This window comes from Prunus avium, chromosome 5 (genome assembly GCF_965620075.1).
Source record: "Prunus avium chromosome 5, drPruAviu1.hap1.1, whole genome shotgun sequence".
Taxonomy (NCBI): domain Eukaryota; kingdom Viridiplantae; phylum Streptophyta; class Magnoliopsida; order Rosales; family Rosaceae; genus Prunus; species Prunus avium.
The window spans coordinates 20823923-20851009 of NC_142288.1; the positions used below are offsets into that span (position 1 = coordinate 20823923).

Here is a 27087-nt window from a genome sequence, read left to right on the forward strand (position 1 = left end):
TTTCAGAGATGGGCTTATGTCAATGACTTTACTCTGGTACAATCTGATAATCATGGGTGATGGGGGATGAAGATGCTCAGTTTGCTCACAACACTTTCTTGGTTTTTAACAATCGTGAAACTAATTTTTATTGAACAATTTATTATCAAAAAGAAAAAAAATAACAATTTTAACCTGTCAATACTTGCTGCGAAACAAACTATTTGCTTTTAACATACAAACTTAATGGAAGCCGGAGATGTAAGATGTTCTGCTTTACGAGTTACAACTGACATCTAATAACATAAATGCCTACTTCTTGGCATTTACAGACTTGGATATGTTCATCAGTGACCGTTGGCAACCACTCCATTCTCATTGGAGGTGACGGCGGCAGTACAGCCTCCTTCCTTCTTGGCATAGAATCTACGGTACTTAGAGTCAACTTCAGTAAGATAGTATGTGCCTGGAAGTAGAAGGCTAATGTCCTGGTTTGTCACAAAGTCTTTGCCACCATACCTGTGCTCCATGATCTTCATAACTTCAACAAACTTCTCGGGCGGGAACTGCATCAAAGACACATGTAGAATAAATAAATTGCATCCCACAGTGACTTTCATGTGATGAATTTGCGCGAAGCCCCAGTGGTATTATGCATTGCATCATCATGACATGCACCTATCTTCAACCCTGATTTTACCTCCACTACGATATTACCACTTATACCCAGGCAAGGTGATGAAGCAAGCTAAAGGTTCAGGGCAACGGAAAAATGATCTCCGTGTTCCCAAGGATTTTAAATTTTAATATAGCAATTTCAAAACCGAAGTAGCAAGTTGTATAATTTGTTGGAATCACACTGTAAATCCGGATTATGATTTAAGGAGGCAAGCATTTATTTGAGAGCAAACAAGTTTGTTCGTCTCTGAATGATATGTCATGAAACTATGCTTATGGAAAAGGGATGAAGAAACAAGTACCTCATGTCTTGACTTCAACTTTTCTCCAACATTCAACACTGCTGCAATGTTCTCCAAGCTAAAGGGATGTTGACCGGCATTGAGGCGCAATGAGAACATAGTAGCAGTTGAGCCACTTCCATAAGAGAAGAGTATCACCCGCTTGCCATCCTGTTATCAAATACAATTTATGAGACCATATATTTTCAGGTGAAGAAGTCGAGCCTTTTGGATAAGAAATTTAGGGCACTTACCAATGAGCTGTGCTTATTATGGAGGAGCGATACAAATGCCGCATAAAGAGATGCAGTGTACATGTTCCCAACTTGCTTTGGTACCAAAGTTGTTGGTTGCACCTTAGCATCATATAGGGGCTTTGCAACTTGCTGGGATACCTGTATTTAAATATATGAAATAAAGATCATCAGCAAGAATTTAAAAACTATGCTAGCAGTTAGTTTGGTAGCTCTATAAGAAGGTTTTAACTATACCTTTTCAAGATCCCGGCTTTGGTAGCTCTCATCACCAGGTAGGCTCGCAAATGGGGCCAGCTTTTCTTTAGCGGCCTCATCAATGGAGCTGCGTATGGAAGGAAATGAAATAAATCACCAAGCAAACATACATTAAGAATAAATTTCCAGAAGTAAGGCATTGTGATTTTTAAAGAGATCAAGGAAAAACAAGAAACCTGGCATTCCTCTCGGAGTCATTGAATACCAAACGGGCAAAGCTTTTTTGTACAAGCTGCAATAAGTCATGGAAAAAATTATTTTTTTAATGGAAAAGAAAACATTCAAGATTTCAATTGTAAACCAGAAAGAGGGATCAGTTGCAATATCTGAAGTCCTAAGAAACTATACCTTGTTATAAGGAGAATGAAATACGAAATACTCAGCATCAGCCAGAGAAAATTGTTTGCCTTCCAATTTCTCATACCTATAGGAGGCAAGAAAACAATTAGACAATTACATAGGGACAAATAATAGAAAACACAATGAAACAAATTAGAATCAATTCAGTATTTAATAGGAACTCACTTTTTACACAATTCCTTGTAGCAAGAATCGAGAGCCTTCAGATAACATGTTTGAGAAAGTTTTCCATCAACAACCTGCAAATATGAAAATTTTATGATTATATAGTGATAAAAAGAAAAGTAAGGCATCGCTCAAATTTAAATATTGCTAGCCCTAACTCAATTTGGATCCTAAGAAACAATCAGGAAAAATAAAATAAAAAAGCAACATATGACTCATGTATATGTCAAAAATAGTAGCAAGGATTACCGGATATTCACTAGCAAGGTCGGGCTTGTAAAAATCATAGACATGAGCCATATGACTTCCCCTAATTTTGCTTTCAAAAGCAATAGGAGCATCAGGTCCAATCAGCAAAGCAATAGCAGCTGCTCCACCAGTTGGTCGGGCCGGTCCTTCGGCATAGACCTGATAGATAACACCTCCAATAAGATAAATAGAATAAAAACTGACATAAATGGCTGTCTAACTCTGATGTTGAAGTGAATCAGTATCTTGATTTGTATTGCACATACAACACGAGTTTGACTATCAAAATTAAGAAAACAGAATTGCATCTCTGATTCAGAAGTATTTGCTGTTATTGACATTAGCCCAAGGTAATGTAAATGTTCATACCGCACTGTCAGTGCACACGACAAGCCCATAGCGTCCATCCCACGAGCTACTCTCCACCCAATTCACACAGTTGAATAAAGCTGCAGTTCCCCCATAGCATGCATTAGTTGAGTCGACACCTTCAATGTCAGTATTTCCATGTTTCTGCATGTTTAACATGAGAAAGAACGTGTCAAAAAATTTCATGGACATCAGCTCCAGATAAGGCATAAAATAGCATACCAAACAAAACTCTTATTAAAAGCAGAATAATGACAGAACATACAGGTAAACCTAAAAGGTGGTGAAAAACAAGCATTGCGTTTTGAACCAGGAGCCAAAATCCACCCAAGCTAGTTGTAAGTTGTTTTGGCCAACTATGCCTTTCACCACTTGATAAAACCAATTTTTGCCTTCTAATCTCAGTTTCCATATACTAAAAGGGTTGACATATTTTGAGCCAACGTTAACTGTTTGAATAATGTTTATCACTTGTACCTCATCTGACATTCTAGTCCTCTAACATATTTAACTTTTCACTCATCATACTCCATCCACAGAAAAACAGAATCAAGACAAAATGTATCTAAAATCACAAGGACAATACCTCAAAAATTGTCATCAGGAAGGTCTTAATAGATTTGCTTTTGTCTATGACAGTTTCGCTGCCTACTTCCAGCCGACCAATTTGTTTTGGATCAATCCCATATTTCTCAAGAAGGGAGGTAACCACTGTCAAACTGAAAATTCAAACCCAAAAGTTAATGAGTATAGAGTCTCAACAAGATGCTCCCCGGAAAGGAATTGATAGCAATTATGATCATCATGTCCAAACTGGGTTAGAAGGTTCCCATTGTTAATGCAGGTTTTCACTTTGAATCATCAGCTTTCCATGGTTGAAGTCAGACAGTTTTCGTATCGGTGTGCTCTTAAAACCTTCTAATTAATACTAAATGAAATGGCAATGAGGGGAGTAATACAATGTGTTAAGTTACAAAAATATTGATGATTGGATGTAGAACTAGTACCTCATGGAGATGACATCTTCCACCTCTGAACAAAACGCCATGCAATCTTGTCCAAGTCCGATAGTGTACTTTCCTTTGCTTGCACCATCGTGAGCCTCCAAGGCTTCCTATTTTTCATAAAGAATTAAAAAGTTGATTAGTTGATGGAAATCTAACTAGTTTGGTTTACAAGACTTCATGATGCACATATCAATATAAGCACTGCAGGGAATTGTAGCTTGGAGTAAGATAAGCTTCTAACACCCTACTGCTCCTTGTGTTTGCGTATGTTGGCAACTGAGATACTATAAAATGTTCAAATAATTTCTGGAAATTCAAACCCAGAAAGAAAAATCTCTCACTTGAAGTTTTTTTTTTTTTTTTTTCCAGAAAAAGCATGGACATATCTAGACCTTTTCTTTTTCTTTGTTAGTTAATGCATGAGCAAATTCATTAGTATATATATTTTCCTTTGGTTCAGAAATTAGTAGAATTAGATAGTCTACAAAGTAGCCTCTGTTTCCAATCAGAGCACACAAATGTACAACAAACAAAGCTAAAAAACATTACGCAGATCATCAACATACAGTTAAGTTATTAAATGAAAAGAAGAATTTAAACAGAGTGTAATTTTTGTCCTCCAATTCCAGATCAAAATGTCTAATGATAATACTTCACACGTTAACAGAAAAAGAAAAACGGGTCCAGAATACTTCGAAATTAACTCTAAGAAGATCATCAAATTTTCTAGTAGCTCAGAATCGTTTTTTCTTTTTTTCAAAACAAATAAAACAACTACTTAACCAGCTGAGCTCTTTTCTCTCTCTCTCTCTCTCTCTCTCTCTCTCTCTCTCTCTCTCTCTCTCTCTCTCTTTTCCTGATCAACAAAAACAAGCGAATAACAAATCCAAAACGATTTTTTATTTCCATTTCCTGATTTTCTCACTTCTCCAAGCAACGAAAACAGAAATTCCACAAATAAAATATATATATATAAAAATTGAAAATTTTGAAAAAATAAAAATTGAAAAAAAAAACGAAAATATAGAGTGTGCGAGGGATCGTCACCTGCTGAATACAGGTAGGAGGGAAGTAGATGTCGGCGGCGAGAATTCCAACGTTCTTGGCCATTTCTTTCTCTGGTGCTTCTTCTTCTTCTTCCTCGCGAGTCACTTCAAATGAAATCCCTCACCAAAATATCTGAGAGATCCCAAAATGCCGTCCGCTGTCTCTAGCTGTTGGTCAAGCTGAGGTTAGGAAGAGAACGAGAGAGAGAAATGGGAGTCCTGCACAGAATCCAAGGAATTCGCAGAGAGAGAGAGAGAGAGATGTGTGGAGGAGTGGAGGTGCTTTACGTTTGGGAGGCTTCGCTGGGTATATATAGGGAAGAGACCTCGCTCTCTCGCTCCCTCTCTCTTCAGAGTTGCCAAAATGCAGACTTCGTGAGCTTCGTGCACATTTGATGAGATGGAGGGCGCCTTCTATCTTTGACCGCCAACTTTTGTTAAATTTACTCCCCTTGCCCCTATGTCACGATGACAAACGGCATCCCACGGTGATTTTTGATTTTGTTAATTCACAAGGCCTCCTCAAATCATTTCTCACCCCAAATGGCTTTTTTTTCTTTTTTCTTTTCAAAAAAATACAAAGTAACTCATATGCAGATAATCACTTTTTTTAAAAAAAAAAATGGGGGATTAACCCCTAAACACATAAAAATTAAATGACAGAAACTGTACGAGTTTTAGAAACTCTTAATAAATCATCATCAAAGGTAGCATCAACGTAGCTAGGAATCTCACCAAGCACTTGAGTTACAAATTTCTTATCAATTTTTCTTTATTTTTCTTTTAACAAATTGAAACGAGCTGCAAAGAATTTTTTAACTCGAGCAAATTAGAGAATTTACCTCTGCCAACGAAATTAAGTGTCCTGCCAGGAAAGCCGCTAGACTATCACCAATCTTTTGTAACTTTCTTCCAACTTATTTTCAACTTCAACATTTTTCCTTTTTTAAAAAGACAACTGTAACTTCTAAATATAGCCAAAGTTGAGAATAATGGGAAGAAGTAACAAGTTGGGGGAAGAAATGTTCCAACATTGTTAATATTATAGGACTCCAAGGGTCCCCAAAAATAGTTGTTGCTTAATAGTTGTCAATGTCATGACCTAGCCTCAACCCAATGGAGGCTCCATAAAAGCACATTAAATACCAATGGGTGATACGTGTTTGCAATGCATATGTACTCATTCCTTTAACTCAAAGCGTATTATCATAATTTTTCTCAAAACTTAACATGTGTAATGACTTTTTCATAGTTTTATTCTCTATTTGTAATTATGAAAATAACCTCTCTTCTTTCCTTGATTAATAAATCCCTTTTTTCACAAATTGAAGACCATACTGAAGTTTATCATTAAAAAATTAGGCCACTACTTCACACACCTACGGGATGACACCCAATTTTGAGCCCATTAAGTTGCCTCCCTCTCTTTTCCTCTTCCTTTTCCTTCCATATATTTTGGAGAAAAACATCTATATACCATACTTTTAATGTCATGTTAATAGTATCTTAAATCAATCATTCAGTGTTACGTGAGAAATTTAAAATACATGTAGCGTCTGATTGGTTCGAGATACTGTCAACTGCTGACATCCCAAGTGCATGGAAATTCTTCTCCCTCTTTAAGTTGGTTTTGTGGTTTATGGAAAATTGAGTGCACATAAGATATAGGGAGACAATGCAATTCACATTCAAACATTTTGGAACCAATGACAATGGAGACATTGTACCTGAATGCACTGGCACAACTACTCCAATGACTTAGGTGGGCTGTAGCACAGTGAAGTTTTTGGAGAAAAAAAAAATCAAGCCTATATAAATGAGTTGTTTTAAATATAGCCCACTATTTATTAATCTATTAAAATTTTAAAAAAGTCAAATTCTTTATCAATTGAGTTGTTTGTGCCAACTAGACCCATTATACACCTGGACTTCCATGTCACCAACTCGTCCCATTGGACACCTGGGCTTCCACGTCACCAATCATGGTATCACAACCTCTAGTATTCATTACACTGTAGGAAGGGTTTGGTGGACAAAATTACCCTTGTGTCCTTTAGTGTTTTTGATTTTTTGTGTGAAGATTTATTTGATATTTTCATTGACTCGAAGATTTATTTGATATTTTCATTGACTCACATGTGGCCAGCCAAACTTTTTTGTGCCTGACACCTCCGACTGTAGACAGAGACACCCTCAAGTCTCAACTACCGCGCTGGATTCCCTGGACCGTCGGATTGTGATTCCTCCCAAAACATGCACTATTTGCACAAGGAATTAAACTCTTTTGGGCGATTTGTGTCATCATAAATTAATAATCCTAAATTCCAATCAAATACATCATTACATGGTATGGTGGTCCCCACAAAGTTGTGATTCATTTACATTATTAAATCTGAATGGGGTCTCCGCCGATGATCTTGTTGGTTGTCCACATACCAAATATAATATCTTTGGGCTTGGCCTACTGCGATTTTTGTGCAATAAACACTAGTGTTTGGTTAGACAACCAAATTTGACTATTTATAATCATAAAATAGATGATACAATAAAATGATCTGTTTTATTTTTATATATAAAGCAAAAGATAGAAAATGGTAAAATTTTCAAAAATATCCTTGGTTAATGCAAACATTAAGAATTGAAATTATTAATTAAATGAGGTTAATATGGTAAATTCACACTTTTTCATATTTAAAATATTAAAATTAAAAGAAAAATCATATTGTTATGGAACACAACTACCCATTATCTTTTTTAATTCTAAAATAAAATAAAATTTTTTTAAAAAAAACCTCTCACAGGCGCTGAAGCGCATGCGAAGAGGCTAGTAAATTTATAACGTGCAAGAGGAGGAATTTTTCAATTTCAACTTGCTCTTTTATTTATTTATATAACAATAAAACTCATTTGCCTTATTACTTAATTCTAAAAATTATTATAATATTTTGTTCCACTTCCATCATCTTTTGGAGTATACTTTCTCTTTATCAAGATATCTAGTTCTTCAATTTCGGCATGTTTATCGGGAAGCAAACTCTGTAGCAGATGCTTTGGCAACGTTAGGCCATGATCATCTGACCCAACCTTCCATTTGGTTCCCTAATTTTTCTTTTTCAGGTGGTTTGTAAAGTTTTATATAAATCTTCGAAGTTTATAAATTCAATATGTGAATTCTTGTTCTATTTTTTTCTTTTCTTTTTAAATTCCAAATAAAGTAGTTCCTAATTCGTGGGAATCATGATGTGATTTACTTGGCTTTTGCAACCGCGGGACAGTGACTTAGTGCCAATTTGTACGTCCTCCTTGGGTCCTGGCTAATAATCCACCGTTGGATGAGTAAAAAAGCGATTAATTATCGGGTGGGGCCGTCCCCATAGTAGTTGGACTGGGCATCAGAGCACGTGGGTGTGCAGATAAGTGACCCGCTGTCGTACCACGTTTTTATTATTCAACACAATATAAACAATTTATAAATAAAACAGGCTTTTAAAAAAAATTAAAAGTTGTTAAATAATTATATCGAACAAATAAAGACACTACATACGTGCATTATTAATTGAAAGTCCCTCATCATATCTTATATCTTAATAGTATGTGTGAGAGAAACTCTCATATTTTATAATTTAAATTATAATTTATATTTTAAAAAATAATATTCAATAAGCTAGTGTTTGAATATTGTTAGGGACTTATCACAAAAACTCTTTTTCCAGAAAAAAAAAGATTCAACAAGGCTATTTTGGGATCCCGAGTCTCTACATTTAGCATTCGTACATTTACACGCATTTAAAGAGATGTTAACCATTAAATTGATCTAATGAATTTTAATAAGTCCACATCATCATAATTGTATTATACCAAAATTCACCATTTGCACCTTATTATATGTATATCTTTAAAATTAAAAACTCCCATCAAACATCAACCACCTTCCTCCCTAACCCAACCCCCTATACTGCCTGCCAATTGCCGCTACTTCTCACTCTCTTTTCTTCTCTCTCACACACACCTTCACTAGCACCTTTAGGACTTTCAATTGCAGTTTAATTTTTGAACTACTTGCTTGCTGTTGAGATAATAATTCCATGTTAAATACTACGATATGACTATATATGGCGTAGAGAGAGGTGGTGGCCATGGATAGCAGCAACCGGTTGGAGTGGTTTAGGGTTCGGCCGAGTAGGGGTTGGGTTGGGGGCTGAGACTATTATTTTGTACTTTTAATTATATTTCAAAGGTATTAGATACACATAAGGTGTAAAAACATGCTGAGATGTGGGCTTGTTAAAATTCATTGGGTCAATCTAATGGTTAACATCCCTTTAAATGCGTGTAAATGCACGGATGCTAAATGCAGGGACTCGAGATTCGTTATTTTGATATGAAAAATAGTAAGGAGAATGCTAGCAACTTTCTCTCTAACCTTCTCCCTTTTCCTAAGAAAATGTGGCACTTCTTTCTCACTCAAAACAATATTTTTAATTTTAAAAAAAATATTAAATTGAATTTTCATATATGCCCTTGATAGAAACTAAAAGGTCAAAAATCCTTTGAGTTTTCACAGCCCGATCCCAAGCCACCCTGCCCCACCCACGAGTCACGACACAGCCCAACATCTCACACTCTCTCTCTCTCTCTCTCTCTCTCTCTCACATTTGTGCAATGAGAAAAAAAAATCCAAGATTTTTGGTCTCTCTCTAACCTCCAAATAAGGGTAAATTTGAAAAACAAAAACTAACTTATTTGATTATTAATGACATTGTTTTAAGTGTAAATAAAGTGACATATGTCATGACAAAAAGAGAGAAGATGTAAAAGAGAAGGTTGCTAGCATTCTCCAAATACTAATGTTTCAATGTTAGTTTGTAATTTCATAGCTTGGAAGAGTTTATACCATAATTTGCTCAAATTCATCAATATATATTTATCATAAAAACCCATCATATTAGTTCATCATCTTAACCATTACCAATTTACCAACGCACCAAGTTTTTTTATTTTATGTTTTGGTCAAAAGTCTTCCAATGCTTGTGGTCGTATATGGTGGACTGACAATCACATATATATAAGTGCTTCCATGAGAAATGAGACCCCATTGTCTGCAATAATATACCTATAAACAGATGGATAGATGCTTTTGTTTTTTCTTTATTAAAACCTCTAAATTTGATTGAATAAATAATTATGCACTATTCCATCTTTTGCATTTTGTTACTTGGCATATACCCATCAATTTCCGTGTATATAATAGGCTTTCTTAACATCAATTAAGTCGAGTTCACATGTAAAACGGAAAGTTTGGGCAAATAAAAAATCTTTTTTGCTCGATAGGGACAAGTAAAGGAATTAAATGATGTGAGTCTTATAACGAATCTCACACAAATCAACGATTTACAATCATTTACGATCTTGTTTAACGAAATTCTTCATTGATAATACAAATTACCGCCATTTTTTTTTTCTCTCATGAAGTCACAAACTCAATAATCTTTTAAACTTACATGATATAATTTTTCTTGTTTAACATGTACGCCTGTTAAATATTGAAACAAAAGAATCATTCGGATGCTCGATTTCAACCTTGTTTAATTAGATCATAGAAAACCAATATTGGTTTGGTGATTATAATTAATCAAGCATGCCAAAGTTGATCAAGTGAAACAAAGAAATGGACATCTTCCTTCCACAAGGATCCAAAAAAAAGGTTTCTGTCTAAGTTGGTAGGTAGGAGGAAATCAATAAGAAACTTAGTCAGAGTGATACTGCTGCTGCTGAGAGTCTGGGACTGGTTCACATACAGTGACGACTTTGACGCAAAACTAAAACGGCTGGCTTTAATGATTTGGTTGGTAAAACACGAGAGAGAGAGAGAGCTTGCTAAAAGTCCACCTTGCAAGCTTTCTATTGTAACAATATATAAGTTAAGAGTAGATAGTCAAGACAATGTGTTTGGCCCTTGAGCAAAATTTGAGAACAGATTGATCGCTAAAGTCACCAAATTAATTGTTTTTTAATCCAAGGTGAAGGCAATGAGTAAGGTGCAATCTCGATGAATTAGATAATAAAAAAATCTTCAAGTATTGGGTCTGATATCAGGCAGGTTAGGCTTAAAGAATAAAACTTGAAAACGTGCACGTTTGAGATGCTTTGACTTCATCAGTGTGATATCATATCATGCTTGAAGGGTAAACAATGGAGGCTGGTCACGACTCAGTGAGTGTAGCTGACTTTAACACTAATTAATCATCTAGTTGGACTGCTTCCTTTTTCTTAATTAGTCTGTCATTAATTTACTTTAATTTGGTTCGTAGTTAGGAGTTTATAGTGATATGGTAATATGATATTTGTGATAATAATTTAAAAACGATTTTAGATGTATATATATATTTTTTAGAATAATCGATAGTAATTATTGATAATAAAAAAAACAAAGCTACTAAGCAATTATGGTATCAAGTATGGGTAAATTTTATCCAGTAACTAAGCGCAACAAGAAGTTAAATTGATATGAAGATAATCACACACAACACACCCCAGAAAAGATTAAAAGTACATTTGAATACTTTATTAACCAGTGTGTATCTTAGTGGGTTTATACATAATAATCGGACGGTTGCTCAATTATTTAAAGTTTTTAGAAATAATTAAAAGAAACTTAAAAAAATAAAGTGTTTCAATTGCCCTACATGTGATTTTGGGTTCTTAGCTTAGTAAACAATTGGAAACACGACAAAAACAAATGCATAATATTGCATATGGCATACCAAAACAAATTTCGACATATATCTAATTATTTAAATATGTAAATTTCATAGTATAAGGCCATTTGGAAACGACTATCTATGCCAGATCTGTCGTCACTCCTGAAAGTTATATAAATTAAATTAGAAACATATTTTGTGGAAAACTATGTGTAATTACTGTTATTATTTTTTGTTTATAGCCACCTAACCCATACTGAAATTTGGTTTCCAAGTCAAAGCATGCATGCTCTCCACGACTGAGCAAATGCCTTACGAAGCATAAGTAATTGTGATGAAATTACTAATACATGTTGTAGACGTCACAAATGACTGCCCTTTTGTTTTCTTTTTCTTGGAAAGTTAGACTAATGCCACCCGAATTATAGGTATAGGTGAAACTTGGCGACCATAAAACCATCTTCAACCATGGGGTTAGAAACAAGAACGGACTCAGGATTTGAAAATAGTATGGGCTAAATTTTCTTTACGTACAAATGTATTGAAAACTCGAAGGTATCAGTGAATTTTATTAAAGACAAAACAAAAAAACAACACCATAGACAAAATGAGCCTTGCCCCTCAAAATGCTAGTACATGTAGATAAAAACATACTTAAATAGTTAATTATCTAATCAAAATCCAAAAAATGTCATCAATTGTAAATAAGAAACTAGGCCTTTATCACATCTTCAATCAACATGTTAACATCTAATGAGAGAGAGAGAGAAAGAGAGAGAGAGAGAGTCCCTGGTTGGAAAATGAAATTTTGACATTTGAGGTCAAATTCCATCATCCATGTATTTGGCGAGGTGGAAATTTGGGCCAAGCAATATCTTGGGTAGAATTTCAATCTGGATATTGCATGGATTGGTAATTTTTGTTTTGGATATTACATGGACTGGTAATTTTTGTAAAGCCCAACATGCCAATAATGAAGGCCAAATGCAGAGCAGGTCCCACGTGAAAGATTTTTGTTCGCCACTCTTCTCCTTCATTCCAACATGTGGAAGGCTCACATCAAAGGGACGTTGGAATCCAACGGCTCCCTTTGAACAACTTGTTCTTTTTTTGCTTTTTGAACCAATGCTGCAAATATTTTTATTAAACCAATGTTTTAATCGTTTTCCAGCTTAATTTTTAACTTTAAGTGAAAAAAATACCATGTTTATGAAATTTCAATTTTTTAGGTTAAAATGTTTTTGAAAATTAAATCATTAAGTTTTAAACAAAAATAATATTAATAAAAATTAATCACAAAAAAAAATTAATTAAGGGTTGACCATTCTTAAACAATTTAATAAAGTTGCAGATTCATTTGAATCTGCAAGGTTAGAGAAAAAAACAGTTTGAGTCTTGAAAATACATAAATTGTTGTATTTTAGAGGGTAAAAATTTGAGTTTAGCCCCATTATGATTGGAGATTGTTGGAGTTTAGCCCTAATATGATTGGACATGATTGAAGATGAAAACGAATACAAAAAAATTTAAACTCAACCACAAGTTTATAATTAGAAACAAAGATTCTAATCGTCACACATATCGTATATTTGTGAACGTAAAAAAAAATTAATTCAACGGCAGTGAGTTGGCTATTCCCTTTGGTGCATCAAATATCATGATTCATTCTGGAGTGTAAGAGTATACAATTCATGAGCCCCACTATAAATATTGGGAGCAAAAGATTTTTTTTTTTTTTTTTTTTTGGTCTGAACCATGAGGTGGTCCTGGATAGGCCCCAATTATGGGTGGCACCTTTAAGCCTTAACCACAACCCAGACTAATCCCCACTTACACCGAGTCGGCCTGTAAGGGGTAAAGTGTTGGCCAAAGTAGTGACTCCGTACGAGAGCAGGGATCGAACCCCTGACCTCTCTTAAGGAATGAGAGTGCCGAACCACTCACACCAACCACCTTGGTTAGCAAAAGATTTTATGTATCACAAGTTAACATAAATATTTATTTATTTATTTATTTATATGAATCGTCCTTTTCCTAATATTTTCTTTTTAATTTTTAATTATTTCTTGAACGTCGTTTTCCTAAGATTAGGTGAGGGGGTAAAGGTTCACATCATTTCATGATGATTAGTCTTAAAAGTCTTTTATTTATTTTCGTCCAGAAAAAAAAAATCTTAAAAGTCAAAAATAAATTTATGGTGAAAAAGTCATGTGTAAATTCAGGAATTAAATATGGGTTTCTGAAGTGTCGACGTGTTTTCTCATGCTTGACCCAAAAATGATAAATTTATTTACTTGGAAAATCTTTTTCTTGAGACCCAATATCTTGAAAAATTGAGCGTAAGCCTACACTCGGCCCAGGCCAAGTAACTTTTCCTAAATCCAACCCAAATAGAAATATGGCCCGACCCATTTCAGTGCTATACCCACAAATCAATAGAGTACTTGTTGCAAAGCCCAGAACATGTGGAGCTCTTCTAGTTTTCCCAGCTTCATCATTTGATTCCTAACAATTGAATTCGATTTGAGTTCAGGTTGTGCTTTACATAGCTAGCCCCGACACCACGAGCGATCTTCTCTTGCCATCTCGCTAAACAATCTGATGTATTATGTTGTCAAACTATTAGTCGTTTAATAACCGGACATGTCACATTGTCTACCACTCCTCGTCACATAAATGAACAAAAGAATTAAGTAAAGTTTACTTTAAATCTCAACAGTCCTTTGATTGAGAGCCATGTATCTCCATCTCTCCTTCTCCACAAAATCTGCATCCGAAAACCTTGAAACAAATGCCCAGAGCCTGTAAATATCTTCAAAGTTTGTCAAAAACCCCAATGCAGCAGTAACCACACTAATCCCAGAATGGCGTTCATCTTTTCTCTTGTTTACCACATTGCTTCCTTCCACTTGATCACTTGCACATGTCTCCAACTTTGTTTCCCTCTCTTCCTCATGCTTGTCTGAGAACCCAATGTGATTCAAAATGCCATTACTCAGAGAAATATTGTTTCGATCAGCGAGCTTCTGAACGATCAATGGATCAATCTTTTCTCCTTTCCAATCAAACACATTGAATGCCAGACTAGGCCCCCGTTCGAATTTTATCTTTGGTCCATATATTCTGACCAATTGATGCCCATATTGTGAATGTGGATGCTGCAGGCTCATCAATGCATTCACCAGCCAGTTGATCAAGTACCTTGCTCTGCTACTAATGAGTACTAGGCCTAATGAGTCTGCATGATCCAAGCCCCTGCATTCGATCTCTGCGCTCTTAGGTTGGCTAGACTCAAAATGATCTCTGTCTAGTTCCATGATTTCTGAAAGTGATAGTGCCTTTTGCTTTATGGAGACTTCTTCAATTTCATGGGACTTTGAGTTTTCAAGTTTGGACTGTTTTTTATCAGTTTCTATGTCCATAGAAATTGAGTCCTCTGAGTATTCAGATGGTTTTGATGCTGGGACAAGGCTCACAATTCCTATGCTTGAAGCAAATGTTGAATCCTTTAACACTGAAGCACTGGATTTCTTGACAAACAAGCAACCAAACCCAGATGGGTTTTCCCCCAAAACTTTGAAGAAAGAGCAAATGAGAAAATCAGGCTGAAATAGAGAGAGGCCTAAAGTGTCCATGTCCTTAGGCCCCAATGAACATGCATCGAGCAACACATGCCACCCATTTTCCTGTGCTATGCTCATCCACATATACGAATACCGGGCTCCGGTCATCCTTGACTGAAGTGGGAAAACAAACAGCCCCTGCTTCTTCCTCGTCTTCTTCATATTGCCAATCCGTTTCCTCAATTTTCTTGACTGAATTCTCATATTAGGCCATGAGAACTCCGCGGACATGACCCGCCCTCCCCTTTTCTTGGAGCTCTCTGTCATCACATCCACTGCCTCACACTTGTAGTCATAAACAGTGAGAAGACTTGGATTTTGCTGGAAGGGATAACAGTCTGCTAGAAGTTTGAAAGCTGATGATTGATTGGCAGTGAAGACCATGGTGTAATCACATTCAGAAATATTCATGTAACCCATGATTCTTTTCCTCATTTCAAACTCCACCTCTGATTCTTGTCCTCCATAGACAACCTGGGTATGCAAGTTTACTGACTTGTATGAAATGTCAAAAAAGATGGGCTCAGGAGAGTGAAGCAATTGAGGAGGAGGAGGAGAGGATGATGTTGAAGCAATTGTAGGTGTTGGGTAATTATATTGTGTTTGTTGCTGAGAGTATGAGAAGAGGCCATGGCCAATGTAATCAAGACACACATGATTGGAGAGGGTGAGATGGTAATATTCATGGGCTCTGATGTGGTCTGCTTGGTCAGTTTGGGAGAATTGTGGGTAGGCTTTGATGAAGTAAGAATATGACTCTTGGAGTGAAGGGAGGGATTCATGATTGGTAAATTGGGTGTCAGGGCAGAGAGAGGAAGCTGTTGCAAGAGTGAAGTCATACCTGAAAGTGGTGACTACTGTTTCTGTAGACTTGGGAGTTGATGAAGGATTGGAGGTGGAAGACCCATGATTGCCAAGAAAATTAGGTGCTGGACAGCAGCCATGTAAGCAGGTCTCTGGGGCTTCTCTAATGCAAGGTGAGAGCATTTTACCTCTTTTTCCTTCCTGGCCCTTATTTGCTTCTGGTGCTTTCTGATGGGTTCTTCACATTCATTTCATTGGGTATTTTTCAGTGTATAAATGGGAAAAAGTCTTGCTGATTGTGTGGGCTGTGGACACCTTGTCTAAGAAGGCATTCAGTGGACAAGTCATTGCATGCACTCAATTGACCTTGTCTTCCTGATTTCACTTTCGCTGCTTAGAACTTATGACAGAGTAAGACTTTCTATTATCTTATCACACCTATTTTGATCACCTATAGAGTTGCAATATCGGTAGTTGAGATTCCAATTAAATGGTTTGAGATGGTAGGGTTGAATCTCAAATTCAAAGAATATAATAGCAATTCAATTGACCATGACATCTTTGTAGCTCGCTTCTTGAAGTTGGAAGATTGTTTCAAATTCGAATTTTCTCACCCCCACTAATAAAATAATATAATAAGACATCGTTCATAACATTTAAACTTACGATTTATTTTCAACAAAATAGAAATTAAAGGCTTGTTTGGAAGTGATTCTAGAAGGACCAAATGCCTCTCTATAGAAGTGATTATTGGAAAATCTAAAATCAATCTCAAACGAGCCCTAAGTATCATTGGACTAAATGCATAATTGATTGACCGTCACAATCTGGTTACACCTTTTTCTTTTTTTCTTTCCATAATGAGCCTAAAGTTTGGGTCCCTCCTAACGAAGAATGAAGTGGCTGTGGTGGCTCCCTAAGAGATAACGGATATCCTGGCATTCATCAACATTTTGTCCTTTGAGATGCTGGAAATCGAAAGCAAACAAGGAAAAGAGGGCAAGGGAAGATTAGCTTTGTGATTGTGGCTGGCATCGCAGGCCGGGAGCTGCTTTGAATTATTCTGAGTCAGAGCCGCCACCTAATAGCTTATCAATACATTGTAACCAACAACACTACACTACTACTAGTCGTTGTTGTACCTCTTAAATTGAGTGATATTTTTCCAAATTCTGCCATGCAATGCATTTTCTAGTGTTCCCACCATCATGCCAAATTGTCATCTGTTCCCATCAATAGAAGACTCTCAAGTCTTCGAGTATTTAGTTTTTGGATTTATTTGAGAAGGCCTATATGTTATAATATACTCGACGACTTGAAGTGTCAGAAGCTAAACTGGGAGTGTTAATAGTATTACCGTTTGAGAATTTACGAAGTTTCAGAAGAAAAAACAATAAGATAACTTTGGGAGAGGATGTTGAGGTTGGATTAGCAAAGTTGATTAGTTTGCTTAAGAACACTATATATATTAAACAAGGACTTTATTGTTTAAGAAAAAAATTAAAAACGATTACAAGTCTTATCACGGCATGGATCTGTAGATTTGCTTTGCTGGTCAAACTTTGGGAGGAACAAGAACAATGGACGACGTACGATTGACGGGGATGGATGGATATATAGAAAGTTGGGGAGGCATATTTATATTGCATTGCGTGGAGTTGTGTGTAATGCGTTATTAAATCATCATCCTTATTAAACTGCCTAATAAGATGAAATAGACGTCTATTTTCTGGATTTGTTATCTCAATCAGGACACTGATGTGATGACCTATTTCTAATTAATCCAATTCATGCTGCTATGATGCTCTTAGACGCCAATGTCCAGGCAAAGACAAAATTGGACTTGTTGAGAGTTTTGTATTTGAACCCGAACCACACCCAGAAACCTTAATCTGGCTGTCACTGTAGCATGCAAATGGGCTTTCCTCAAATATACGTACTTATTACATATTTCTAATACGGGCACTAAGTTTTCAAATAATGTAGATGAGTTTTTCTTCTTGTGCTTGAAAAGTGATTATTCTAGACATCGAATGTCCTATTTTCTCATTCATCTTATCTTCAAAATTTTAATTTTTTTTTTTACCTCTTTATAAATAAGTCACACTCCCCCAATAAAGTGAAAAGAAGAAACTTCGAAGAATCAAAAGGAAATCCTAAAATGAAAATGAAAAAATAAATAAATTTCAAAGTTTATTCGTCTGTATGTGTGTTTTTCTTTTTAGAGACGAAAAAGAAAAGAGAATTTCAGTACAATAGTTTGTGAAATGGAAATTAAGAACCGTTTGAAATTGTTTTTAATTGTTTAGTTACAAAATAAAACTATCCATCCTAACTTCCGATCCAAAAGAACCATTAAGAACTATTTTGGCCCAACTTATCATTGATGCTTTTCTTAAATAGGATTAAGGTGTTTGATGAAATGCCTCAAAGGTGAGGTATAAGGAAGAAAAACTTCTAAATCTACTAGCCACACTCTAGTCTCCTTTCTTCTTGCCAACAACCAACCACAAGGAAGCTAAGGGGGGGAGGTGGCCACTACCCCTCCTCCCCTCCGCCCATCTTCCCCTTTCTCACCTCATCTCCCCTTCTTTTTCTCCCATCTTTTCCCTTCCTCTTATCTCCTCTTCTCCTTCCCTTCCCCTCCCCAGATAGTCTAGATCTGTTTGGATCTAGGTCTGTTTGTCTATTTGTTTTGTTTGATTGTTTTTGCAATGTTCTAGGTGACTGGTGTTGTCTTTGTCTTAGCGGAGGCGACAGTAGTGACGTTGGATTGTGTCTCTCCTTGGGAGAGTTGTGATACCTGGTGGCTGATGTTTTATCTCTGTTTTAACGACGGTAGCAGCAGCGACGCTGGTAGTAGTTGTTGGGATATGGTGCTCTTCTTTACTTTGTGCTGACCAAAGAACTATGCTTGGTCATAAGAGGTTTTCTTTGTCAGGTTCTGAGTTGAAGTGTAGTGCTTCTCATGGGTCCTTTTACTGTTGTTTCTGTGTTCCTCCTTCGTGTTCTCTCCTGGTTTCTGCTATGGTATGCCTTGCAGTTTGTGTGGGTGTCAAAGGACTATGATTTTGCTCATAGAAGGCTTCTTTTGACAGTTGAGATATTCTGTGATCCTCTCCTGTGGGTTTACTATTTGGAGTTTCTATGGTCTTCTTATGTGGGTCTACTGTGTTAGCCTCTAGTTGCGGTTCTCGTCAGAGGTCTTTGTGTTAGTTTTCATTTTTGATTTGTTCTTTTATTGTAATGGTCCAAAGTGGCCTGAATTGGACTCTCCTGTTAGTCCATGACATGTGTGGTGCTCTTTCCTCCCTTGGGGTTTGTCCTAGGAAGGTTTTAATGATGCCACTGTATCATGTCGCTCTTTGTACGTCTTTGGTTTTATGAATGAATTCTCTTTCTTTAAAAAAAAAAAAAAAACTTCTAAACTGCCACTATCATTCTTGAATTTGATCAGTATGTGTGTGAACACGTATGCAATTAACTATATGCTTTTGTTTATTATCAGCAGGATTGAGTCACAGGTATTCTGTGTAAACAGCAGTAATTGCTATCGAACCTGAAGAAACTGTTCTCTGACGTCTTCAATTCTATTTATCTGCTTACTCTTAAGTGCATATATTTGCACATTACAATCAGGACTGCGATAAATAAAACGATATAATATTTACAAGTTTATTTTTACACTGGTTATATAATTCAATCACAGGCTATATATCCAACAACTAGGTATTAACCTTACCACAAATATGTATAGTTGTCACATTTGTGAGTCGAATCGAATATGAGTCTTTCTCCAACTGGTTATACTTAGGCATATAGTTTTCTTTAAATATCTTTGCATAAATTAATCTAGCCACAGAATGGTTAGACACCAAATCAAGTAAAAGAATATTTTACATCAATCAACTATATGGCATACATTAATATACAAACAAAAAAGCAAGAAAAAAAATTACGAAAGTGTAACAGACACGTTTTGTTTTGTTGAGAAGATGATGGATTTCATTAGAAAATCAGAGTATTACAAGGATAAAACATGTATAGAGTGGCATCGTTAAAACCTCTTCGAGTGGGACAAAATCCCAGAAGAGGAAAGAGTACCACACATGGCGAGACTACAAGAGAGTCAAGCAATAGTACACTCAGAAGAGTCCTCATTTAGACAATCCTGGAACCAAGTGTAACAGACACTTGAATTGAATTGTGAGTCTTGTGTTATCAAAACGGTAAAATTATAGCCTTGCACGCAAAAGTTTCTGTTTGGACATGATATTGTTCCTACTGTGTTTGGTCCCACTTTCTCCTCCGGCGGTGAACAATTTCTTAAGGAACCATATGTTTGGTAAACTCCTTGCGTTAAATTCAACAATGTTAATTTAAAGCAAATGACTTTCACCGCGCATCTGTTAAAATGGTTAATATATCTGCGTCAAGTTTGGTGTTCATATACTCTTTCTTTTGGCATAAATTTTGCTTGAAGACTCAAGCAAATTGATATATGCATATATGGCATTTTTCACAATAACAATATTATGAGAAGAAACTAATTAAGCTTTGGATGGGAATGGCGAGAATCAAGCTCTCGTTGTCATGTCTGTTTGGGTAAGTTCTCTACCACTTAAACTATGAACACCACAAAAGAAGTATCTTTAATTAGGTTCAAACTCTCCTATACTAGCAATTAGATAGCAGAAAACATCCCAATTTTACACAAAAAAAAACTAGCTGGTGGTGGTGGAGAGACGCCTAGTGGACAAACGGATACATATGTGTAATTCATAAAGGGTTCACATAAAGTTGGCATTTCTGCGTTCTTTAAACTATAATTAGGCGACTCACACATGCATGCACTCACTCGCAATTGCCAAGGTAACAAAACAAAACAAAACAAATTCAGATAAAGAAATTAATAATTAAACCCAAAATTCAATCACATATATTGATTCTGTTTTCTAAGCCATACCTTCCGAATGGAACACTATCTTTGGACCGTCAGAAGATCAATCACATTGAGCAGAAGCAGTCGAAGGGCAACTCTCCTTTGGCGGGTCATAACTTAAAAGAACACAAAATCCATGATTAATAATATTGCCTGCCAATGGAGAGAAGCCCTACAACTAATCCGCTCATTGTCTTCTTCACAAATCTACACCAGTTGACGACTGACTGAGTAAGGGTGCAAGCTGCTTTATATACACCTCTTCTTTCCAAGCTTTTTCAGGCTTTTCAGGCTCAGGCAATGGAACAAGGGCACAAAAAATAGCATATGCCATGGATATACTTCTGTGCGCCTCCTTTTATCTCAAAAAATCTTTTTCTTACTCATGTTTTATAGATTCTGTTTGGCTCTCTCTCTCTCTCTCTGTCCATTATTTCATGTTTTGGAGATGGAGATGGAGGAAGAAAAAGAAGGGTCGTCAAGAGATGCTTTCTTTTTTGTTTGTTAGGCTGAAGCAATACCTGGTCATTGAGGTATATCCTATGTTATATTCTTTCGATATTTATTTTCTTTTCTGGTTTTTTCTTTTTCCCAAAGGGTTTTCTTGGTGTTTAAAAATCCATATAAGCATCCGACAGAATATAATTCCCAATAACTTATGTTATCTCTAATTGACTAGTTAATCAATAAGTTTTAGAGTACTGCTAAACGAACCCTAAAATTAAATGAGTACACCATATGATCTAAGTACACCCTAATATTTTAATCAAAATGTAAAATTAACTAAGTACACCCTATTTAACTACAAAAAATATCCCTGATACACCCTAATACAATCTATCACACAACACCCTAATACCAATCCTAAACAAGATTTCTCTTTTACATGAATTCGTGCCCTCTTTTCAGATTTTGAGTTTGCATCAAATCTTTAATTTCATAAGTTGCTGTAGATTTACTAGCTCCTCAATTCAAAGCTTCATCATCTTACTTCTATTTTCAGCGGAACACCATATCTTTCATCACCAATCATCTTTTGTTTCTTTATTTTTGGTCGAAGGTAGATGTGATTTCATAAAAGGCAGAAAGCCAATGAGGAGATACATCTAATGATAAGCAAATACCAAAATGGAAAGGCAAGATAAACAATTGGAAAGAAAATGGGGCTACAACTCCAACCAGTGAAAAGAAGAGAGGGCCAAATTGATTTAGAGAGAAACATAATCAAAGAAGTGACCCCAATAAGCCAACGTCAGTCTTCAAACCAAAATACAGTTACAGTTCTTGAGGTGGACATGGAAGGCCATCATTGTTAAGCACTAGTAATCTTGAACGAAGGAATTCGATGAGAAAATCTATATAGCTCATTAGGTGGTACTTGAAACAAGATAACCCCCATGATTCACTTTGCTGAAACAAGCTAACAAATCCTTTTACTGGCACCAAGCAACACGAAAGTTTATTTGCGTTTGATTACGGTTGAATATGGTGAGTAGGGTGTATTTATTAAAATTATTTTTGTTTCACAATTCAATATATCCTTTTTGGTCATTTTATATTAGGGTAAATTTGTAATTCAATAAATAATTTGATAGTAAGGTGTACTCAGTTAATTTTAGGATTCGTATAGCAGCACTCTAAGTTTTATTTTGGGTCTACTATTTTTAATAGTTATTTCCTTGAAATTTTATTTATTTATTTAAATATTGAATTGATTAGATACAAGCAATGGTTTTTTTTTTTTGCCATTTTTTTTTTTGGGTTTCTCAAAGTATCCCCAGGCATGACCTAGGCCTAATCCTCCGAGGTATTGTCGGGCGCATATGCGCGGACCTCTCCCAAGAAAGTTTTCTGCATCCACAAGGGCTCGAACCTGAGACCACTTGCTTATGCAACCAAAGCCCCTTCCACTCTGACCAATCTTCATTGGTTTTGTTGCAGAATTTTCAATTGTATGTTTAAAGAAAAAAACCGAAATATACAATATTATAGATATGGCTAACTATGTTGGGGACAAATGGGAAGTCCCTTTGGTATGCCAATCATACATATATAATAAGACCCAATCGATCTGCATGCAGTCAAACAATGCTGTAATAAGACCCAATTGATCAATATCCATCGCTAGCAAGTCTCTCATCCAGTATTCTTTTCCCCATGTACCTGCACCGTAAAAAAAATAATACATAAATACCATCCATTAGGCCTCAACATAATAACTCCATAACATAATTAGATTGAGTCTTAAGTAGTAGGGACTACTTTTTAAATGGTTAAAAGCGTTTTTTAACAACAAAAAGCACTTCTAATGACGTAACTTAAAAGTGCTTCTAGGTTTTTAATAAAAATCTCAATGTTCTTCTAATAGAAGCGACACTACTCGAAAAAGCACTTACAAGCAGAAATGCTTCGTTTAAAAGTAGTTTTAATCTGATTATGAACTGAAAAAAATTAAAATTAAAATTACCTTCCAAGCATCATTACGGTGGCTTGAGGATTGGTTCCGGGGGAGTAAATAAACGTCGAACCATCAATAACACGAAGAGCATCGATGCCAAGAACCTTGTACTGATCATCAACAACCCTCCCAACTTGGCAGCCTCCATGGTAGTGCCATATGGTCATCACAGTGTCCTTGCAAAACTGATCCAAAGACCTTGAGGCATTGGCATGCTTGGGCAACAAGTTAACTGGGCTGTTTGCTGTAATGTTGAGCAGAGCTGCTAAAGACAGATATCTGAATTTGGAGAAGGGCTTTGATTCAATTATTTTCTCTATGGTCTCAATGCCCTGGATACATCTCTCCAAGTCTAGGGGATCTTTGAAATAGTTGAATGTGACTGATGGGTTGTCGTTCGGGTTTCGGGTTCGGAGCTCCAAATGGCCCGTGGAAATTGGGCCCATGACTTTCTCGAGAATGAACCCTCCCGTGAAGGCTGGGGCTTCAAGACTGTTCATATATTCCACTGCCTTGGCTAGGGCTTCTGGGGTCCTTTGCTTTGGTGGCACTGTTGACAGCTGTCCAATCTGCCAAACATGGGCAAAAAAAATTATCCACAACTATAAGAATTTTTATTATTATTTATTAATACACCCAAAATCTTATCAACACTACTCAACATCCAATTATGCTTTTATTGAAAATTAAAATATAATCCAAAAGAAAGGGAGTCTGCGACCTGATCAGGGATACCCCAACCTCAAGGACAAGAATGCAACATGGGTGTAATTCAGGGACCATTACTACAATTTAGTTTTTATTTTATTTTCAATCAATACAACTAGGGGTAAAATTGGAACTAAAAATTAGGAGTTGGGTGTGCTGATCAAATTTTTCTGTATATGAATGAGAGAGAACTTGGGCTTGGCATGGCCCAATTGAATTGAGAATTGATATTATTACCTTGGGAGAGAACATTCCAAAGTCTCTGGTTGCAGAAGAGCCAGCGAAGTTTTCACCACTGGCAGCTTCAATGTAGCTGCCAAAGTGGGTGATGCCAACCACTTGGATGAGTGACACCTCGACGGGTATGGGTGAGGGCACGAAAATTGCGTTCATCGGATTGTCAGACATGCCTTGCCCAACCAAGGGCTGATCCACCACCACTGTGATGTTGTGGGCCCTGAGGTGCTCTGCTGGGCCCACCCCACTCAACATCAGAAGCTGTGGGCTCCCAAGTGCCCCAGATGATACAATGATCTCGTTTCTAGGCCCACTCTTGAGGTAAGCTCTGTGCTTGTTCCCTGATGCATCTCTAAACACCACCCCATGGGCCAACGGCCTTGATTTTCCTGTTCAATATTAGACATACAAATCTAAAACCGTAATTTGCAGGAATGATGAGGTTCTTGGTAAGCAGTATCCTTTATCATTTTCCTAAAAATGGAGAAAATTAACATGATAAATAAAAGAAGGGAAAATAGGCACAAACCCTTTGTTCTAAAGAGGATCTTGTGGACAGTGGCATGCAAGAGCACAGTAAGTCCTGTGGGGTTAGCGTACTGTAATAAATCTGCGGCAGTGTGTCTATGTCCCTCGAGATCAAATATGGTCCCTCCAACTTTGGTCCCGTAGATATGGTCATAAGTGAACCCGTTGTAGGGCAACACCCCGACTTGCACCAGACCATCACGCACAGCTGACTGCCACGCCTGCATTGGTGGCTGAAACGCCACGAGCCGCTCCACCCATTGGTATGATTCGTTTACTAACCGCGTATCCCATCCTGCTTCCCTGAAAATGGAAAACATAATTCTTAATCGTTCGTTATATTAGAGTTCATGTGAATATGTCAATGTTGAAGATTGTAATAAACTTTCTTGCCATTTGTGTCTTTGCAATGAGCACATCAGAGATGTTATCTGTACCCAATTGTGTCTTGGTTGGCCAATTCTAGTAGTTTATTTTTCAAAAATTTTGTAACTTTTTTTAAGAATACAGGATAATCAGAATAACAAAATGTAAGAATTATGAAATTAGAGTAGAATTACGGTACATAATTAAAGAATGGGCATCGATCTTAGTTAAATGAAGTATGTGTGAGCACACAATTAATTTCCTTTTCCTATTAATACTAAGGGCATAACAATAAACAATGTGTCAAGAAGACAAGTGAATATCATATATGTACATAGACATCATAAATTATACGTATATTTATACCTGGCGTAGTCAGTGGCAGCCCGTGAGTAAAAACCGGCATTGAGGCAGCTTCCGCCACCTAACACGCGGGCCCGGGCGTTAATGACACCGTCCTCAGAGATGAAGCGCTGGGAAGGGGAGGTGGGGGAGAGGTCAGAGAGTGCACGGCCAAAGGCTGACAAATTAGTAATGTTGGGGTTGCCATACGGTGCGCCGCCTCGTTCAAGTAGCAAAACGCTGTAGTTTTGGGATAGAGTGGCGGCCAAGGGGCAGCCGGCAGTGCCACCACCCACTATAATGTAGTCATAGTATGATATGTCCGGAGCTGTGGTTGCATTGTGCATGAAGCTGAAGTCTGGAGCTGTAATTACAGAGAATAAAGATTATTTACCTACCTTATAAAATAGTGTTACATATTTGGCTCTTTTACTAGTGGAGCTAGCTCAGCTAGGGGTCAATTTTATCATTTTTTACTAGTGTATTTATTTAAAATATTTTTGTTTACTGTTCATAAAATACAGGTTTTTTTAAAGCAAATATATTATTCTTGTATTTATACACGTAAGTATGTACACATTTTCTCGAATATTTTGTAACAGCACACGTATTATATTCGAATTATATGTATTGTACTTGTTTTGTATTTTACTAACTATACTCATTATATTCCACAAACAATTAATGCCAACTTTTTTAGGTACCCGCTTTTATTTCTGCTCAGTATGTGCAGATGGATCAGGTAGGGAGGGACTCATTGTTGTAGAACAACAACTGCAGAATCCATGGATCTCTATTATCACAGTCATCACAAACACAGAGATCATTGCTTTCATTTCATGCAATTACAAGACTCTTAATTAACTAATGAATTTCACAATATTCACAAATAATTAATAAGAAATAAAAATAATAAACTGGTATACCTCTTTCAGCTCCACAAAAGCCATGAAAGAAGAGAATCCCAACGAGGGCAGCACCAAACAATTTCCACCACCCAAAACCCATTATGTATAATGTAATATATCCCACTTTCAAAACAACTCCTACCCAAAGAGCTTTTGTGTGTTTATGTAAATGGGCTTGCTTGCTTTGCTCTACAAACCTTAAGCAGTTCCTTATATATATATATACACTACAAGTTTCAGGGCTCAACGATCTCAGCAGCGGTAAGTACTGAAAGAAGCTCACAAACCCAATGATGTGCAGAGAAAACGGAGGAGATCAAAAAAAGATTCAAGAAAATGCACAAGATTGTGATATAGGAGCTAGAAATTAGCTCGGTCAATTTATAGACCCAAAAACTCGAAAGAGAAAAAAATGTGAGCAATGTGGTAACACTGGGTGTTGAAATTTGGGCTAGAAATTTGGACCAGTGTCTGCTTGCTTTCAGCGAAATGTACTATTTGCTGAGATGTAGAGTGTTTTGGGGGGGGGGGGGGGGAGAGAGAGAGAGTAGAAACGGGGAGGGAGGAGGGCAGTTGGGTTTTGTTTAATTGCACCAAACAACTGCTGGTGGACTCAATTCTGGGGCCTTTTTGAACTGAAGTGTTGCATTCAATAGACGGCAAAAGAAAACGCTAGAAAGCTACAGATCAAGAGGGTCCAGCCACAAACGGAAACAGCATGGTGCCCAAGGTTAAAAGCCAACTACATTTAACAGGGGCCAAAAGCAAAACACTGCTAGTGCCAAAGATAAAACAGCTAAAGGAGTTACATGAGCATTGTAGTT

General features: G+C 36.6%; 3 protein-coding genes across 3 annotated transcripts; all 3 read right to left on the reverse strand.

The window, feature by feature from the left end:
• Window positions 1-115: 115 nt before the first annotated feature.
• On the reverse strand, window positions 116-5014 carry HMGS (hydroxymethylglutaryl-CoA synthase / HMG-CoA synthase / 3-hydroxy-3-methylglutaryl coenzyme A synthase). The gene is made up of 12 exons (XM_021947807.2): window positions 4648-5014; window positions 3601-3707; window positions 3180-3312; window positions 2594-2737; window positions 2225-2383; window positions 1976-2049; window positions 1799-1874; window positions 1627-1682; window positions 1430-1517; window positions 1193-1333; window positions 960-1109; window positions 116-545 (listed from the first exon to the last, which is right to left on the reverse strand). Exons 1-12 carry the CDS (start codon window positions 4708-4710, stop codon window positions 327-329), a joined length of 1410 nt encoding a protein of 469 aa, XP_021803499.1. The 5' UTR covers window positions 4711-5014; the 3' UTR covers window positions 116-326.
• An 8596-nt stretch (window positions 5015-13610) lies between these two features.
• Window positions 13611-16273, reverse strand: LOC110747650 (uncharacterized). Its single transcript, XM_021947797.2, has one exon. The coding sequence runs from the start codon at window positions 15955-15957 to the stop codon at window positions 14053-14055; it is 1905 nt and encodes a 634-aa protein (XP_021803489.1). The 5' UTR covers window positions 15958-16273; the 3' UTR covers window positions 13611-14052.
• A 6330-nt stretch (window positions 16274-22603) lies between these two features.
• Window positions 22604-26781, reverse strand: LOC110748136 (Glucose-methanol-choline (GMC) oxidoreductase family protein). Its single transcript, XM_021948168.2, has 6 exons — window positions 26282-26781; window positions 25380-25719; window positions 24649-24950; window positions 24120-24508; window positions 23184-23743; window positions 22604-22879 (listed from the first exon to the last, which is right to left on the reverse strand). The coding sequence occupies exons 1-6, from the start codon at window positions 26361-26363 to the stop codon at window positions 22828-22830; spliced, it is 1725 nt and encodes a 574-aa protein (XP_021803860.1). The 5' UTR covers window positions 26364-26781; the 3' UTR covers window positions 22604-22827.
• Between the last annotated feature and the right edge of the window lie 306 nt (window positions 26782-27087).